Source organism: Neovison vison, chromosome 3 (genome assembly GCF_020171115.1).
Source record: "Neovison vison isolate M4711 chromosome 3, ASM_NN_V1, whole genome shotgun sequence".
NCBI lineage: Eukaryota > Metazoa > Chordata > Mammalia > Carnivora > Mustelidae > Neogale > Neogale vison.
In genome coordinates, this window is record NC_058093.1 from 44,893,943 (window position 1) to 44,912,651 (window position 18,709).

The 18,709-nt window shown below is 50.3% G+C and overlaps 1 protein-coding gene across 2 annotated transcripts in view; it reads left to right on the top strand.

Moving 5' to 3' along the window:
* Positions 1 to 13,813, top strand: part of UBE2F (ubiquitin conjugating enzyme E2 F (putative)) — a 55,172-nt gene extending 41,359 nt beyond the window's left edge. For both annotated transcript variants that reach the window (XM_044241943.1, XM_044241944.1), the window contains exons 7-10: positions 3,601 to 3,658; positions 6,351 to 6,383; positions 8,671 to 8,733; positions 12,523 to 13,813. In XM_044241943.1, coding sequence (XP_044097878.1) covers positions 3,601 to 3,658; positions 6,351 to 6,383; positions 8,671 to 8,733; positions 12,523 to 12,573 — 205 coding nt within the window. In that variant the 3' untranslated portion in view covers positions 12,574 to 13,813. The remainder of the gene's footprint in view (positions 1 to 3,600; positions 3,659 to 6,350; positions 6,384 to 8,670; positions 8,734 to 12,522) is intronic.
* The last annotated feature ends 4,896 nt before the right edge of the window (positions 13,814 to 18,709 follow it).

Sequence of the window (18,709 nt, forward strand, 5' to 3'; positions counted from 1 at the left end):
TGCTTCTTGAGGCTGCTGGTCACTAAAGTAGGGAACTGGAGAAGGTGTGTGGTTTGTCATTCTTAAGTAAACTTAGCCCTTGGGCTTTATCTTCCCGTGTCTCATCACTTTATCTAGTAAGGCGGCAGTGGGGCTGTGAGGCTGTGAGGCTGTGGTGCCAGACGGCCTGGGCTGGAACCCCGTGCCTCTGCCAGCAGCAGCAGCGCCAGCAGTGGGGGACTTGGGCAGGTTATGTAACTTCCAGCCCCCACGCAGAGTCGACATTAGCATTAGCGCCTTATTCTACTTTCCTCCTGTGACTAAGTCGGTGCCCTGTCAAGTCCCATCCCCACCCCAGGAACACCAGCCCTGCCTGTGATGGGGAGCTACACACTGCCCATAGTGCCGGCAAAGCTGGACCCCTCTTTTTTTGCCTCTTCCTCCTCCCCCTCCTCTTTTTTCTTTTTTTTTTTTAAGGGTTATCTTATTTATTTGAGAGAGAACACACAAGCTGGGAGAGGAGCAGAAGGAGAGCAACAAGCAACCTGCTGAGCGTCAAGCCCCACATGGGGCTTGATCCCAGGACTGAGATCATGACCGGATCCAAAATCAAGAGTCAGATGCTAAACAGACTGTACCACCCAGGCGCCCCCGCCTTGTCCTTCTTAAAAGCATTTAGCACCCGGCTCCCCATGCAGCTTATGTGCAGTGCCCCTGTTCTCCTATCTGCCTCTTTTTCTATAGACAGTTACAAATGCACTTTCAAGAGGCCACCTTTTCCCCTTCTGTCCCTGAAGTATCACACCTACAAAATCTGACTCCTCCAGCTTCAGGCCATAGATGGCATCCTCTCCAGCCTCCTCCTGCGAGGCCATCGCTGGTGCTCGCTCTCCTGAAAGCCCATTGCACACCACCTCCCTGTCACACCCGGCCCTCCACAAGAGTTAATGCCAGAGCAGGAATTTCTCTTGTCACTTTTGCTCTCTCTGAGAAATCAGGTTGTTAGGGAAGTATGAGGAGAACTCAGCGGGCAGTAGCCAGCAGCAAAGGCCAGAAATCTTAAAGGAAGATCATTGATAGATTTAGCCACATTAAAATTAAAAACACAAAACACAAAAGACCAGCTGGGTTACATCCTTCATGTGTAAAGGTCTTTGCCAATTAGGATAAAAAAGACAGACACAGCCACTAGGAAAAGCAAGCACCCGCTACAAGTAGCGACTCACAGGAGAGTTCTGGGTGCGTGGTAATCACCTGAGGGGTGTTTGATCTCAGCAGTAGCCAGAGAGAGGCTTGTGGAAACAGGATGCCTCTCACCACTCCTCACATTGCCCTGGTGCAAAAGCAAATACCCGGACTGGGGGAGTGGGGAGCTGTGAGAGAGAGAAGAGAAAGGGGAAGAACGGGCTCTCTCTCATCACAGGAGATCTACCTCTGTTGGTCCTTCAGCTTTAAGGTCTACATTTAACTTGTATTTACCTTTGGATTTGTCAGCTACACTTGTAGGGGTTTATTTGTGGGAAAGAATGTGTCAGATTAAAATGCAAAGACCTTGTCATTGTTTATGAAATACTAGACAGTGTCCAGCAGAGGCTTAATGTACCACTGACTCGTGGCATCTCCTGAACAGAGAAAGACGAGCCTGGGCCAGCCCCTCCTGGTCCACAGTGCCGCCCGGTGGCATCTACCTGGATTCCTCACTCAGCGGCTCTGACCAGTGCCTAGCACTCTGTGGAGCCTTGTCTAGTACACAGGCCACTTAGCTCTCTTTGTGAGGCTTGTCCTGCCACCAGGGGCCCTTGCCTGCTTTGGGCTCAGGGTCAGATATGTCTGATATGTCTATGGGACTCAAGGGCCCTGAGCCAGGACCCTGGTGGTTGCAATTTAGACTTTTTCTCCTGGGCTCCGTGCCTCCAGTGTAGCCCCTGAGGCACTGTCTGATCCCCTGCCTGGTGTCCTCTCTGAGGGCTTGTCACCTGAGCTCCTGCAGGATTCCTGCCTGCTGAGGCTGGGCTGGAACTTGCACAGTGATGATGTGTTTCCCCCACAGTGTCACTCTGCCCAGACCTGTGGCCTGTAGACTTGAGCACAACCTGCCTGATTACAGGCATCTTATCCCCCCCTTACCTGCCATCGCCCTGGGTGGGCACAGCTGGCTTCCAGATTCAGAGCCCTCCTGCTCTGGCTATGCTGTTGACAGAGGTCAGAGGATACTGCCTGTTCAGCCAGTGAAGCTGTCCCCACCCCCACCATCAGCCTGTGGTGGTCGTGCCCAGATGCAGTGGGAGCAGTTGGTATTCTTTGCTTTGTGGAGCTTGCCGGTTCTGGGGAGACAGGCATTGAATGAGTGAGCCAGTAGATGGCTAAGGATTGTGACAAGGTCTGTCAAAAGGACAAAGACAATCAGAACTGACTCCTGTTCCTGCCTCAGTGAGGAGACCTCTCACTGGGTCATATGGACCACTAGGCCTGGCACGTGGCTCCTGAACAGTTACTCAGAAGCTGCAGAGCTTTCGTGGCAACAAGGCCTGCCCCTTGGCAGGGGGGGATGTCTGTAAGTAAGTGATAGTGGTCAACTTGAGATTTTATTTATTCTAACTGAGCTTCACTGGCAATTAAGATTATAACACAGATGTATTTTCTCCTGATTTTAACTGACTTATGTGAACTTGAACACGCTCTGGTCCAGAATGTCTCTAAGGCACAGAGGGCCTGATACTGCCGTGTGAGCTTAGGAACGGTTCCATACATACTAAAGCAGCAGCAAGATACAGCTCGACAGTGCCAGAAGGAAACTGGACAGTAAATTGTAGTTTTTCAGAATGTGGAATAATCATTTCTGTGAGAGTACGTAATGTGCACGTACAGCTGATGGAATAGTGATGGAAATGACCCTCAGGTCCAGCTTAGGAAACAGGACCTCACAGTACCTCCGAAACGCATGTGCACCTGCCCTGAACATGGTCCTCCCACCCACTGGGGAAGAACAACCAGAATTTTTTGCTAATCTACCTTTATCCTTCATTTTTCCCTTTTGAACTTTAAAAAAAAAACAAAAAACAAAAAAAACAGAGTATTAGAACATGTGCTAGGAACTGTCACTCTTGTTCACCCACAGCTCCAGGGAAGCTGCCTGAGTTTGAAGGACTGTCCCCCAGGCCTGTGCCCTTGCTGCTTTGTGCCTCGCTTGCTTTCCTCCATTAGAGAGATGGCAGCACCTCCCTCATGGGTCTTTGAGGCATTAGGTGAGGTTAGGATCATGCTAAAACACATAGGAAGCTCTAAGCATCAGTTATCATTTTCTGAATATCAAGTTGACAAGTGCTCTTTGTACATTATTTTAAGCATCCTTACTTTCTGCTTAAAACTTCATGTGCATGCAGGATTAAAGACCTGGGTGTATGAGCAATAAACGTGGCACAAGAGATTAGACTTGGGGGGAGAGGTGGCCTTGTACAGGGAGATGGGCACCAGAAGAGAGATGGGGCCCGGGGAAAGCAGATGCACTGAAGAGGATACGTGGGCCCACAGGGCTTGGCAGCCGCGGCTTGACACACCTACATCTCGTGCGACTGGAGGTTGACTGACTTGCTGACTGCTGTGCCTTTCTGTCTGTTTCAGTTTACTGAGAGAACATTCGATTGACGGCACTGGCTGGGCTCCCACAAGGACATTAAAGGTAGAGTGCAGTGCGCTTGAGCACAGCCCCGGCCTGGAGGTCTCTCCCTCCAGAAACCAGTCTCCTCGCTGTCCCGTCCACCAGATGGCCGGGCACACCCTGCTCCCACCTGCCCACCTGGGGCTGCTTGACCAAGCCCTTGCCTCAGTCAGTTCTCTGCCCCCAGTTCATCTCGGGGCATTGGGGGGTTCAAGTTACCATCTCTCCCCTCTGCCCTTTACTGTCTGTGTTTCAAATCATGTAGTTTCTATTCTTCCTTCCTCTGTCCCCCAGTCTTGTGTGGTACCTCACTCTCAGAGGAGACAAGAGCTGCCAGGGTGGGACAACGGGGAGGAGGGAAAGGGCAGGTGTGGCCTCCATCTGCTCTGAGTTCCTCTGAGCTAGTCTGGACAGATGGGTGGCAACCGAGAGGCCAGGAGTGCCCTGAGGGAGGACCCCACCCAGGGGAGGGCGATGGAGAGGGCAGCTGCTGGGACTGAACAAGTGGCCCCAGCTGCTTCTGAGGTGTAGGCTCAAGTTGGTTCTGGGAATGTATTCTGTGGGTGCTCCATGAGGCCACCAGCTGTGGCTTCAGCTTAGGGCTTCTCTGCCGTGGTATCTGTAGGAAACATACAGTTTCATCCTGTTGCCTGAGCTTTTCATCAGAGGCAGTCAGGGCTTCTGGCTGGTGTTCACTTTGTAGTGAACAGTGCCTGACTCCGGCCATGGTTTCTGCTGCCTAATGAAGCCATCAATGCAGTCATCATAACCTTGGCCCTTCTTGTGCCAGTTCCATGCTGCCCAAAAGAGTGCCCTCCTGCTCCTGGGCTCAGAGGGCAGCTGGGTTCCCAGCCTGTGCGTCTCTTTAGCCCGGGACTCCACACAAAGGCGTCGTCATCCGGACCCGGCCTGTATTCCCTGGTGACTGTGTCCTTTTCCTCTGCGGCTGACAGTTGTGCCAGGTCAACCTGAAAGGGTTACGGGTGTCAGAGTAGCATGTTTGTGGCACTCACAGACTGCCTGACACGTCACACGATGCCATCTTCCTCTCTGTCTCCCCCCTCCCCATCTTTCTCTCTCTTTCAAGAGCAGCATTGTTGCACATGTGTTAACTTGGGCCCAGTCACGTATGGATTATGAAAGTCATCCCAGCTAAAACTATTTGTTAGGCGAACTCTCCACCAAACACACACAACATAAGCGTGGCTGGCACTTCAGATGCTTCATCGGTTATTGTCCTTTGGGCCCCAAGGGGAGTCTGAGCGGAACTAGACAGGCCTGGGCCCTGCCCTGCACACAGGTGCTAGGCTTTCTCTCCCCAGTGTCCTTCATACTTTAACTCTTTAGGCCCTGCCTTTGAACAGAGCTTCTGCAGATACACTGACCTCATTCCGTATATGCCAGCTTCCTGGTTCACCACTTAGAGACCATCTTCATTCCCACCCCTGCTCCCAGGCAGCTCCACTGCTTTTAGAGGAGGACACTGAGGCCCGAAGAGGTATGCATGGGTCACAGCAGCCCACCAGTAACTGCCCCAGTCCTGGGCTAGATCTCGTTCTGTCCATGACCACACGTTGTAGGTGAGAGCTGCCAACTCGGGTGTGTAGGCAGTGTTATTGTGTATCACCAAGTAGGTGCTTTGGGGGAAGAACACAGGAAAGGAGTTTGGGGCCTGCCCTAAGAGGACACTGCAGACTTTCTACAGGCCTGACTCTGGGTCCTCCCCAGGTGTGGTGTCTACTGCCACAGGGCCTGGCCTGTCTTCTTGCCATACCCTGGACATGTCCTGCCTACTCGGGACTTAGCTTTGGCACAGGGGTTCCTCCACCTGGAAGGCGTTTCCTCCTGCCATTTTTCTACCCGGCAGGCCCCGCTTCCTCTGGGAAGTGTTTCCTCCCTGCTGGGTCCTCTGTGGGAACACGTCTGTGGGAGTTCTGCTGACACGCCTGTCTTCTGACCAACCTCTCCACCAGAGAATGTGTGCTCACCCCCAGCTCCAGCCCCAGGTTCAGCTGACCCCAAAAGGACACGGGTGGATGGCTGAGCCAAAGCAGAGGTGGCAATTAAAATTGCCAACTAGCAGAGTATCAGCTGGGGCTGAGAATTGGCCTAATTTAGAAGACAAGACTCGAGCTGGGGACAGGGAAGGCTGAGAGGGAATTTGCAGTTGAATCACGAATGACAAGTCAGTCCAGAGAGAACACATTGGTTTTCCACCTTATTTTAATGAGAATTTCTGACCTTTGAATGTTAGGAAGTGTTGATCACTTTTTTTTTTAAAGTAATTAGAGCAAAATGGTTAGAGGCCGGTGGGACCGTGGGTAATTAGCTTATCTCTAGTCCCCAAGAGAGCACAAAAACAACAGATTTTGTTGTAAAGATGACTCTTCAGAAGTCCCAAACTGTACTGGAAGGTGAGGAGGAGGAGGTGATGGAAGGGGGGGTTCTCCTGAGCAGACACAGCCTGTGGGCTCCCTGAGCTGGGTCTCGAGGGCACTTTCATTCTGTAATTACTTCCTGTGACTGCCCCCTCCAGATTTCCCAAGCCTGTTGTCATATTGGAGAGAAGTTGTTTTAAATTTCTGTCTTTAGGAAAAACAGCACACTAAAGATAAATTCTGACCTACCACAGTCTATATTTCTCGGTCAAGGGTTTGAAATACTAAGTGCACAGGAGTCTGAAACTTGTTTTCTTCTTTCTTTCTCATTCCAGGATGTTGTTTGGGGATTAAACTCTTTGTTTACTGTAAGTATATTGACCAGAACCCCAAGTTTTTCTTGAGTCCCCTGACTATTGCTTTTAAACATCACACTAAGGATAACCTCAAGCGATTAAAAAGAGCACCCTGTAGACACTGAACTCCTCCTTTCTGTAGGATTTATCGGAGACAGAGGAACAGTGAGATGGGAACCAAGGGGGCTTTGGGGTGGCACCGGGGAAGGTCGTCAAGGAGGGAAGGGCCGGGGCCATGGCCTCCTTCACGGAGGCGGCTCTTCCTCTGTGGGCGCTGGGCCCACCCCGCTCCATGTCTGCCCTCGGCATCAGCCCTCTTCCCTCCCAGGTGTCCTGGTTTGGGTGAAGGAGTGTGGTCACCTGACCTCTAGGCTTTTCACAAACCCAGAACCTTAGAACCATTCTCTCCTCAGTGATGAGCTACTGAAGTTTGCTGTCTGCAGAAAGCAGCCTGTCACAGGCAGGGGCTGGAGGGCAGAAGGGGGTCAGGGAGAAGCTAAAAGCTGCTCTTTGGATTTTTTTTAATATAATATTATTCTTTTGAGTTATTGCTCTTTGATCATAAAAGAACTTTAGAAGAAATGAGCCTCAGGGATCTGTCTGTGGGTGGGGCAGGAAGCTGTGCTGCCGTTGATAAAACTTGACCCTCCATGAAAACAAGCCCACCCCATCCAGCCCTCAGAATGGGCGGGTCATTGGAGGGGCAGCTTCCTGGCCCATGGCAGGTGTGCTGACACAACACCAGCATCTGGGGCCAGGCTGCTGTCCTAGGTCACAGAGCTCTTCTCTTACCAGCAGCAAAGTAAAAAACAGCAGAGCCTCAAAATTAGACCCCCAGGGCCCTGCCTCACTCTGCTTCTCATCTGTTGTCCCAGGTGATCCCTGTAGCAGAAGCAGCAAGCCCAACACTTCTGTCTTCTGCCCTCCTTTCACCCCCAGGGAAGGTAGTGCTGTCATTCTGTTGTGGTCCTGGTTTGGCTTTTTCAAGGATGTGCACAGTTACTTCTAGAGCCATGAAGGCTGCAGGAGGATTTAAAATCTTCCCAGCAGGTCACACTGCTTTTTCATTGATTGAGCCTTTAATCTGACACAGTCCTGTCTCTCCAGTGCTCCACATTCTAGAGGGCCAACCGAAATTGCTGATTAAGCCTGTAGTGATTGTTCCAGCCAATATGTTCATCTTAGGTCAGATACGTGGTAAGGAAGATGGAGAGTTTGGTGTGTCTGGTGGTCTTCATATGCGCTGGGCATCTCATCTATGTGCTTTATATTTTTCCCTGTTTCTAGGACTTGAAGTCTAATTGTTCAACTTTACAAGTGATCATAGAGACTTAAGAGTTTTCCTTCCTATATTTGTAACATATTGGTCATACCTCATATTTATTTCCAAATCAGAAATATAGCCCCCAAACTAAACATTTCTCCTGGGGGAGAAGTACATTTGTCTTTACAGTGACCATTGATGATGACTCTGGAAAGCAGTGACTTCTCATAAGAACAAATCTCACTACCTTGGTTTTTAAGAAAGGGAGCAGACAGTATAAAGATAAGACATGGCCTCCAATTTGAAATCCATGTTGTTTCTCATGGGGAGAGGGGAGTAGCCATTCCAGGGTTTTCTTCTTAAGATTTTATTTTTTTTAAGTACTTTCTATACCCCACATGGGGCTCAAACTCATAACCCCAAGATCAAGAGTCTCATGCTCCAAGGACTGAGCCAGCCAGGCACATACCCCTACCTCAGGGTTTTCTAATGTAGAAATGCCTGGGGACAGGATCCTTCTGACACTGTCCTGCCTTCAGGCTCACACCCCATCTCTGCTGGGTATGAGTGTCATGCTGTGAAGGGGAATAAAAAGATAAAGGGAAGATCTGGTTAAGGTCAGTGTGGAAGCCACAAACTTAGAGAAGGAAAGTTGTTTGTCACAAATTAAAGAAGAAATGAATTTTGGAGGAAAAAGTGGGACTTTTATTTGGAAATGCTCATAATGAGAGTGGTTCTTTACATCAAAAAGCCTTAGAACTTAATGTGATCACTATCCTTCATTTTCACCAAACTGTGGACAGTTGTATGTAAACATCGTGATCTTTCAGTCAGCGGTTCACCGACCTTCAGAAAGCACCTCGTAGACTGTGGGCGTCCATCACAGGACCTGGGATCCATAATGGGATCGCTCTACTCTCCAGCTTCTCCTGTTTGCTGAGTAGACTTCGGTCATCTGGCTCAGAAAATGAAGACTTGTAACAGCAGAAAAACAGATTCTTTCTGTTGTTTACTTTGGGTTTCTCTCTTTTTAAGGATCTTTTGAATTTTGATGATCCACTGAATATTGAGGCTGCAGAACATCATTTGAGGGACAAGGTAAGCTAGTGGTAGTGATCGAGGTTGATGGATTTGCCAAAAAGTTGATTAGCGGCTCTTGTTTAGATAAGTAGGAGGCTGAGAATGGTAGGTCCATGCCTGGAATTGAAAGTAGTTGATTGATAAGTAACGTGTTGTGATAAATGTGAGTAAAGTGCTTGACCCAAGGTCAGACAGATGTGTTCCTATTAGATGTGATTTCCTAGTAGAATTCAGTCTGAGGGATTTAAAACAGGCCACTGTTACTTCACTGGATTGACAGTATGGGGATACATACAGCATTCACACCGTTGGGTCCTCCAGCGTGCCTGTGCACTGTGGTGCCCAGTGTGTTTCCATCCAAAATAATGGGGTCCTGTTTATTATTACTAATCATCAGTTCCTTTTTTTCTTTTTTAAACTTTTTTCTTCCAAATCAGTGCATAAACCCTTACCTATTCTAGGAGCTAATAGTCTATAAAGTGGCTCTACTATACATGAGTGGTGGGCGCTCAGGTTTTTCCCATAGGTGGTTTCTTCCCCCAACTACAGATGATAATGCAGTCAGTATCCCTCTTGTGCACATCCTTAAAAGTGCGTGGACAAGGAGTTGGGAGCAGGAATAGGAGTCTGGGAATGGCTGTGGGATCGGAACAAGGCTATTTGAGGTTGTGCAGCTTCACTTGGGGCCAGGCTCTTTAGCCAGTAAGGCCTTAGCAGACAGCCCTGCAGGGCTAACCTGGTTTAGTCCTAGAGCCTCAAATTTCATTTTCTGAACTGGCTTCCCTGTGAATCCTTGCCACCCTAGGAATCAGCAACCCGAGGCTGTTACCCAACACCTGCCTGGAGTCTAGAAAGTTCTAAATACCATCGGCTTCGTCCTAAATACAGTGCTGAAGAGCAGGGGCCTCTGTCTCTGGGAGACCTGTGACGGGCCAGAGCAGGGAGCATTTTAAATGTGCCGTGTGTGATGTTTGCTACTACCGAAGAGCGGACACCACCAGAGCCGCACTGCTCAGCACGTACCCTGGCAGGGGCTCACCAAACCAGCAGGCACAGCAGGGACCCATGAGCCGTGCAGGGTCAGTGGGTGCTTCTGCTCAGGCAGAGGAGGCTGGGAACAGCAGAGGCCTTCAGCAGGTGTGCCGTGGCATCAGGCGGCCCTGAGCATGCACACCCCCCCCCCCCCGCCGCGCCGCCACTCTCATGGCCTCGCCCACCCACAGCAGTCAGTCCCCCATACCGCCTGTGCTGGCTTTCACTGCCTGGGAAAGCCTTGGTTTGTCTACTTCGATGACAAGCCCTTGCAGGTGTGCTCCTGCCCACTACCCCCCCCCCCCCGCACTCCTGCACCTTTTCAGGCAGCTCCATTCACATTGGAGCTCCACCTGTCACTGTCCTGACATGGACTTCCCCGCTGAGCACTGTCTTATAGGCCAAGTCAGGAAGAGAAATCGATAATGATGGGAACACTTACAGGGCCAGGTAGAGAAAGACCAGTTATAAATGGTCTATCCTTTTATTTTATTCAAAGGTTGCTTCCTGCTCTTCGTGTGAAATAAGGGGAAGACTTGTATTTATGAACTGTTAGCCCCAGTATGGTGGACCTAAAATCCTCCAGACAGTGATGCCTCCACATGAATCCCCAGACCCCAGCCCTGTCCTCATGCTGAGTCATGACAACAGCTATTGAACTTGCTGCTTTATTTTGTGCTCATTGTTCACCCCAAGTTGGATTGGTGGCCACTGAAGTGCCGGGGGAGGGGCTGATGCTCAGGATCAAGTCATGAACGGACAGTCCCTGTCCCCACAGAGCGGACATGCTAGCAGAGGCAGAGCATAGATGAGGAAACATAAGCATGTGGCGGATGGAGGCCTGGGGGCGGGGGACAGTGGTGGGTCTTGCCGTTTTATGTAGCGTGCTCAGAGAAGGCCTTTCTGACAAGATGTGAGTAGAGATCGGATGTGAACCAAAAGGATATCAGGCAAGAGTATTCTGGAGAATGTTATAGTAGTTAAGGGCCCTGAGGTAGGAATGTGCTAGGGGTGTTGAGGGAGGAGGACACAGGCTGGCGTGACTAGAGCTGGGGGGCAAGACAGCGGTGATTTGACAGCAGCAGCATCCTCGGGTGGCCCTCCGAAGCTCTATCCCACCCACATCCCAGAGAGCATTTATTCTCCTGACATCTCTACAAGGGAGGGACTCTTGTTATCCCTGATCTGCTGAGGAATCAGAGCCACCATGGAGGTAACAGACTTGCAAGGAAGGGGCAGAACCCAAGATGTGAATGCAGGCAGTCTGGCTCCAGAGACTGTAGTCTTCTGTGGCCTCTGCTCTGTGGGCCCTCAGGCAGAGGAAGGAGAGGAAAGTAGCAGAGGCTGAGCACAGAGGGCTTCTGGAGGCCATGAGCTCTGGGCTATGTCCGGGACCAGGAGAGAGCAGAGGGGGTGAGACCGAGCACCTGAGGGCAGGACAGGGGGAGCAGGGCCTGTGCGGTCTTCACATCCCACGAGCTGTGACTGTGGCTCCCTAGTGGCTGATGGTGCTGTTGGATTCTGGGTGCTGTGGGAATGGCCAAGTCAGGGCTCGTGGGAGTCCTTTCTGCAAGTGCAGGCTCAGCAGCTCTCCATTTCCTCACCTGAGATGGCAGACAAGCCACCAAACCATTTTCAGACCTTAAAACCAGGAACCCACCCTGACTTGGAAAGGGTCACCATGTGAATTAAGTGTGGCAGAAGAGGAGGCCTCCTCCTTGTTCTACCCCCTTCTAGATGCTGCTCCAGGCAAGGACTGGCCACAAGAGGGTGCAGCCAGCACAGCGCCTACCAGGGGCTCTGTGGCGTGTGGCCTTACCTGTCACGTGATGCAACTGAAGCAGTGTGACCCCATGGCCATCCTACAACACCTAGTAGCCGTGTTGTGGGAGTAAGAGGGTTGAGTTCCACCTGTAACTCAGGTGGATCACAGTGTCTTGAACACTGAATGCATGTGTTCTGGGGTGGGCAAGCTCCAAGTACCTCATGGCGCATGTGGCCCCGGGGGGCCCTTGCTCAGTCCTACAAGGCCAAGGAACTCTGGTCTTAACATTAGACCTGAGGGGCACACCTTGGGCACTTTCCTGCCCATACTGGCCTGGGGACACCAAGGGCCACACTGTCCTCTCTTCACCAGGAAATCAGGCCAGGCGCCCAGATGGCCTCTGCTTGATGCCTGGCAGGGGGTGGGGTTTGCTCTTCTGGGCACAGTAGTCACTCGGGTGGTGGGCTTCACTCACGCCATGAAAAGTGGGCACATTTTAAATAGGCAGCAGGGTCTGGGGGGTTGTTCTAGTAAGACAGATCTGGACATGCGTCCTAGGAGAACAGCAACTCTGACTCATCTGCATTTGAGGTCAAGAGCCTTGTCTTGACCTACACTGCCACCTTGACACCATACTCTGGCCCTCACTTTCGCCGTTTGCAAAATAAAGGGTCTTAGACTGCCTTCCACTCAGAGCTTCTGTGTTTGGGTCCCCACCCACAGCCCTCCCAGCACAGTGTCCCCATGGCGTGCACACAGCCTCCTGCACATAGCAGGCCCCTGGAGTCGTAGAGAGAGGGCATCGGGCTCCTTGGGCTTCTGATTATCCTGCAGCCTTGGTGGCTGGGGGGTGGGAGGTGGGGTGGGGGTTGGAGGCCAAGTCCTTCCTATGCTCTGGAGAGCTCAGTAGCTTCTTGACTTGGGCGGGTCCCACTTGTTCTGTTCTGTGTTTCCCTCGCTAACTTCGCTCTCCCTTCTTCCTTCTCTCTCTGATCCCTCTTGCTCCACAGGAGGACTTCCGGAATAAAGTGGAAGACTACATGAAGCGTTATGCCAGATGATAGGAGGAGGAGACAGTGGGGCTGTGGACTGTGTGTAGGCTTGTCTCCAACCTCATCCAAGAGGGAGCTTCCCCTCCCCAGTCCTCGTGCTCCCCTCAGACCCACAGGGTCATCCACATCCTGTGACCATGCTGTCCCAAGGAAGAACCTCTTCACGACTGCCCATTGTAGATGGAGAGTCCTACATAAATACAGCAAGAAAATGTGTTTGGGGTTCTAAAGAGTTGTCTGCTTCCCTTAACATGTTTACTTTTTGGAAACTGTACTGTATAGGCTATTGATGAGATTCCTGAAAAGTTGTAACGAACTCAGAATTGAGGCTAGCGCTTGCTTCTCCCCCTTTTCCCAAAGTCCTTCCCTGCACAAGTGATGCTGATGATGTGCTCAGTGTAGCTCGCAGAGGGGCAGTAAGAAACCCGCTACATACTGTGATTGGATGCACATTCTCTTAGCTCCTCCCACGGATGTTGGCCCTGCCTAGATGTTGTGAAGCTTCCCAGAATGCATAGTCATTCACTGTAGATCTCTTACTGAAATGCGTATTTTATTTAATGTAAGTATATTTTGGAACAGATTTGTAATTTGTACAATTTAATGCTTTAATTATTTTTTTCTATTCTCATTTAGTTTGTATTTTCATTGTATAGAGCAGACAGAAAGATGTTGGGTCAAGCAACTATTGAAGAGAAATACAAAGAAAATATGAAAGACACATTATTCCTTCTGTCCAAATGAAACAAGAATTTGACTTTCAAAAATCAGCTCTTGCTTTTGGGTCCAGATGGGATGAGGAAGTCTTGGAACCCTTGGAAGCTAGATCTGGATGATAACTGAAAAAGAAAAAGGAAAGGAAAAAGGCAGGGAGCCCTTTCTCACATGCTGCCCAGAGGAAACTGGTGGGAACCCAGACCAGCCAGGGACTTGGTGTTTCCACAGCAGCCTTGTGGTTGTGAGCCAGTGGGCAATGCCAGAGATTCAGAGCCTCATGTACTGAGGGACAGGAGGGATACCTCAGTAATCAGCCACCACTGAGAGAGTACCTGTGGCTTTCTGAGACTGCTGTGGTTCTGGGCGGTCTGGGGGCCAGGAATCAGAAGCAGCAGCAGCACGTAGCCATCCATATTCCAGCAGGCCCATGCTGGGTAAGAAAACTAAGGAGGCAGATGGATTACTCCAGCATTTAGACATCTGGATGAGTGAAATCAAATGCAAAATAAATGTTTGTATGGTTTTCACCTGCTGCCTGCCTGGCGCACTCAAGTTCACTGACAGCCTCCTTTGGCCTCTGGATTCCCCCGTCTTCCATCTGCCCAGTCTGGATTGTTGTTCTTAATTTATAATACAGTCTGATTATGAGGTCAGTCTTCCTGGAGATGGCAGGGAAGGAATATATGTTGTGCTTCCCATTTGTAATCAGGAATTGTACCCATTAGATTGGGGGGTGGGGGTGGGGGCTGATTGATGAGCCCCACTGGTGCACAGAGCAGGAAGAGTGGGGCTGGATCAAGGGCACACTGGCCTCTTGGAGGCTCAGGGCCTGTGAGAAGACAACAGTAATCTCCCCTCCTAAAGCCTACGAGAGACACTTTTAATTGGAACTCTGTCTGGTGTTCACCAGGAACCTGGTCAGCTGGACCCAGGGCTGGCCTTTCCTCGGTAGGTCTGCAGCCAGCAGCTGGCCTGCCCACATACCTGAGTCCTGACGCCCCTCACAGCTGTTGGGGCAGCTCCCGGGCTGCACAGCTGGTGGTGCAGATGGAGGTGAAGAAGTGATGTCAGCGCCCACGGGTGAATGGAAATAACGGGTGTTGTAGGTAAAGGAATGGAAGGGACAGCTGTTCTGGATTCTGATAGACAAATAACTTTGCTTATCAGAGATCCAGTAATTCTTCAAAAATGACCTCTCTGTGTGACAGAATCATCCCTCTCTGTCCAACGGAAATCCCTCAGAGCCCTGCCCCTTACCCCATCTTGTTAAGAACACCACCCAGCCTGGCCCATCGAGGCAGAGAACTGATGTTGTGCTGCCTACTTGGCCAGGGATGGGGGGTGGGGTGGGGGAGCGGCATGGCATCTTTTAGTGGCTGCAGAACCCTGACTTCCAGGCCTTTTTGGTTTCTTGAGGTCTTCTCCCCACTCAGGCCAAAGGTACACTTCAGGTTCTGGTTCATGTGTTCCACCAGCCCGGTGATAGTAGATTTCTCATCTTCCCAGGATGGGTATACTGAGCCAGACAGGAGTAGAGCAGGCCCTTGGGACGTGAAGCTCCAAGATTTCTCCGATGTCCACTTGTGTCCCCATAACTCTGCTGCTTAGAATTTGATGGGTCGGCAGCACGTTCTTCAGGCGTACTCAGGAGGACAGTTCCAGGATAGACCTGTCAGAAGGAAAGGCTCACATCTCAGCGGAACAGACTTTTAAAAGTCCTGATTTTGTGCTCCGTTGCTCCGCCGCTTGCCGGGAGCCGGCCCCTCCCCCCCGGGGTCTCTCTTCCCGTCGCTTTGGATTCACTTCTCCGCCAGTCCTACCTTTCAGAAAGTGGTTGTTTTTCTGTTTCTAGAATTGCTGTTCTTCTTCTCTTCGATCTGCCGATGGATTTGCAGGTGTTTGCAATCTTTAGATAAGCTCTCTAGCTGATCTCCTGCTAGCTGAGGTAGTCTCAGCCTGCTACTTCTCCGCCATCTTGACTCCTCCTTCCAAGGCTCACATCTCCCCTTCCCTCAAGCATACCACCTGCAAATTACCTCCCTTCGAAGTCTTCATAAGGAGCTGGGGTGAGTGTATGGCTCCAGTGTCCAGTGCTAACGCATCTGTGTCCCTTGCTCCTCATCTGTGTTTTCATTCACTGTATTTGGAGTGTTGGCAGAGCTCTGGCTCGGGGCAGTGCCTTGGGTTCTTTTTAATAAGACCCCCTGTTTCATCTACTATCATTTACAAGCACTGACAGGCTCAGAGGGCTGTTCGTGATTTCTGCCATTGCAGATGAAGCCAGGCTTGGCACCTGCTAAAGCAGTCGTGTGACAGAAGTAAATGAGAAAGCTTTGCAGAGAGCTGGTAGAGCATTTGCAGGAGCTAAAATAGTTTGAACATACAGTCTTTAAAAGGAATATATACCTTGGTATTTACTAGTTTAAATGTTTCATATTTCCTGTGCCCTTAATCTGCCAAACTTCCACACCGTCATGGGTACGGGAGGCAAAAGCATGCTAGTCAGGTCTTGGCTGCAGCCAGACTAGTCCACAGAGTCCTGGGCCACCAGGCAGCAGAGCCAGCATGCCTCCTCCGATGGCATTGGAAACAGATGGAACAGCCCTTCTGCTGGGCTCTGGAGTTCAACAACAACAAAAAAATCCCAGAGGGCAAACAAACTCCAGGCCATCTGTAAGATCTATTAAACTTGTTCAAAGGACACGCCCGCTGTTCTCTAGGGTTGCTGTTACCTCTCACAGCCTTTGAAGAATTTGATGTGAAAAAAAAAATCGCAAATTCCTACAAAATCAGACTTCTTGCAAATATATCAGAATCTACCAGAATTTTTTCTCTCTCTTTTTTTAAAATATTTTATTTATTTATTTCACAGACAGAGATCACAAGGAGGCAGAGAGGCAGGCAGAGAGGGAGGAGGAAGCAGGCTCCCCGCTGAGCAGAGAGCCAGCACTGCAGGATCATGACCTGAGCCGAAGGCAGAGGCTTAACCCACTGAGCCACCCAGGCTCCCCTACCAGAATTTTTTTAATGTAAACTTCCAACCATTTGTAAAACTGGTTAGCCACCAGTTGCAGCCTTTAATGAAACTCTTCCAGCAAGTACAGTCTATTCCAGGAGTGTTTTCACTTCATCCACTTAAAAATGTTTCTCCTTGGAAAGTCAGGTTTGCCATAAGTTCATTATTCTTCATGAAAGTGTGTCTAGCAAAATGCTAATAGTCTTAGCAAAATAACGTTTTTTCTTTTCCCTTTGCCAAAGAACCTGTAAAATGAGAGCATCTGTTACTCCCCTTTTCCTCCCTCAAAGTAACAGCGGCTGATTCACAGGCCCCACTCATGCCCTGGGTTTCCGTGGGTTACCAAAACTGATGAATTGAAAGAATTGTGGTTTGAAAAAATTTCTTCAAAAAGCCCAGTGATAAACAAAAACAGTGATGAAGGCATTTGGGGACCTCACTTTGTTAAGAATGTCTATTTATTCATGTTAAGCTGTATAAAGGACTGAATTACAATTTTTTTTTTTAATCCACCTAGGGTTCATTCATTTTTTAATCCACCTAGGGCTCAATTCATTCATTGCCAAGTTCACTGAGCCAGAGTTCTTCAGTAAGTTCACTTTCTTGGCTTATGTCAGGGCCCTCTGGAAGAAGAGCTTGTCCAAGTGTTCCCAGTGCTGGAGGAGAGACCAGGTTCCGGGCCCCAGCATGGTAGGGCAGGTGCGGTAATTACTTGTCAGGGGCCATTGGCCAGGAAAACTGTACCCATGGATGGCATAGCCCCTTGTGTGGCCTCCCCGTCAAGCCACTGGTCCATAGTTCACACCCAGCAGTGTTTCCTCCCCACTCAGAGGGAGTCTGCTCAGTCTCTGGCCTCACAGGATTGACTCGTCTTGGTGCAGTTTCTGGTGTTGGGTTTTTATCCTCTCGGGGTCAGACCGCATTGACCTGGCTCCCCACTCGGCTCCCATGCACACCACGTGGTACTACTCGTCAGTTGTTCTTCCCAAACATCTCTTTAAAAATTCATTCCAACCTCAAGAGCCCTGTTCACCTGTGTCCTTCCCTCCACCCCCCCACTCCTAACCAGGGTGAGGCTGAGGAGCCATAAGGTGGGGGCCGTCCCATGGGTGAAGAGCCGATATCCTGTTCCTGAGGCATTTCAGCCTCAAGTGAGTCTGAGAAGAGACAACCTGTCTCCCTGGGCTGATTCTGGATGGATCGGGAGCAGGTGGAGTCCAGTGAGCATGGATCCCACTGTGCTTGCTGTGCGCCTTGCCAGACCAGTCAGTGAGGTGTGTAAAACACCACAGTTGATGCAGGAGAGCAGCATGACAGAAGGGAGACCTGCCTGACATGCCAGTGAGACCAGGACAAACTGGTGGGATGGCCTCCACGTCCACCCCACCTTGCCACCAGAGGGCTTTCGCCAAGCCTTTCACCAAGCCACATCTTCCCATTGCCTCCAGAATAAGCCCCCAGTGCTTAGCGTAGGAGCACACTGTCACTGGTCACCTGTCCACTCCGCCAGCCCTGCCCTGATGACCCTGCCTGGCCTCAGTGCTTCCATGCCTTGTGATGAGCTCCACAGCTGTCTTGCGTGTCCTTTCAAGATCCTTCAGGTCATGTGGTGCCGCCACTGGGAAGCCTACCTTACAGGCAGATGGGCAGTTCCCGGGGCATCCTCGTCCTGCCCAGGCTTCCATATGCAGTACTGCCTGTCCCAGGTGTCAGGTGGCATGAGATGCACAGGACCTTAGCCATCCCGCAGTAACTGAAGAGCTTAGTACAATGCCATCACTCACATGGAGTACATCCTCCAGGAGCTTTGGGGCACAAGTACACTGGTGAGTCTGCTCAAGACAGTCCTGTCACCAGGAGCTGGGCATGCCGTTCAGCAAGGCAAGAGCTGTGGGGGGCACCTGCTGCCACACAGTAGAGCAAACCTCTGTCCATCAGCTTGCACATGCCAAGTCTGAACAGTCTGAGGAAGTTGGAAAGATTCTGTAGAGAAGAAATAATACCAAGCAGCATGAACAGGACATTGGAAGTTGAGTGTGTAGGATTGAAAGAGACTTCAGGGAAGAAAACCACATATTTAGGAAAATGAAGTGAATTGCACCTTTCAGTTGGAATCAGAAAGTCTTAAGGGGACAACAGGCTAAAATGAAAGGACAACAGGATGAAACCATAGCCATTGCAACATCTCCACCGCAGGGCAGGGCAGATGCTGGAAAAAGAGATGATGGTGTGGGGACAAATTTGATGGATTCTTCCAGTGTGCAGAAGAGAATGACAAAGAGGAGCCATCAGAAGCAAGAGAACAGAAAGGACACTTGTACTAGCCTAAGATGGGGTAACAGGGCTGGGGAACCCTCCTATTTCAAAAAGCAAAAAAAAAAAAAAAAAGAGAGAGAGAACTATAGTTTTCTG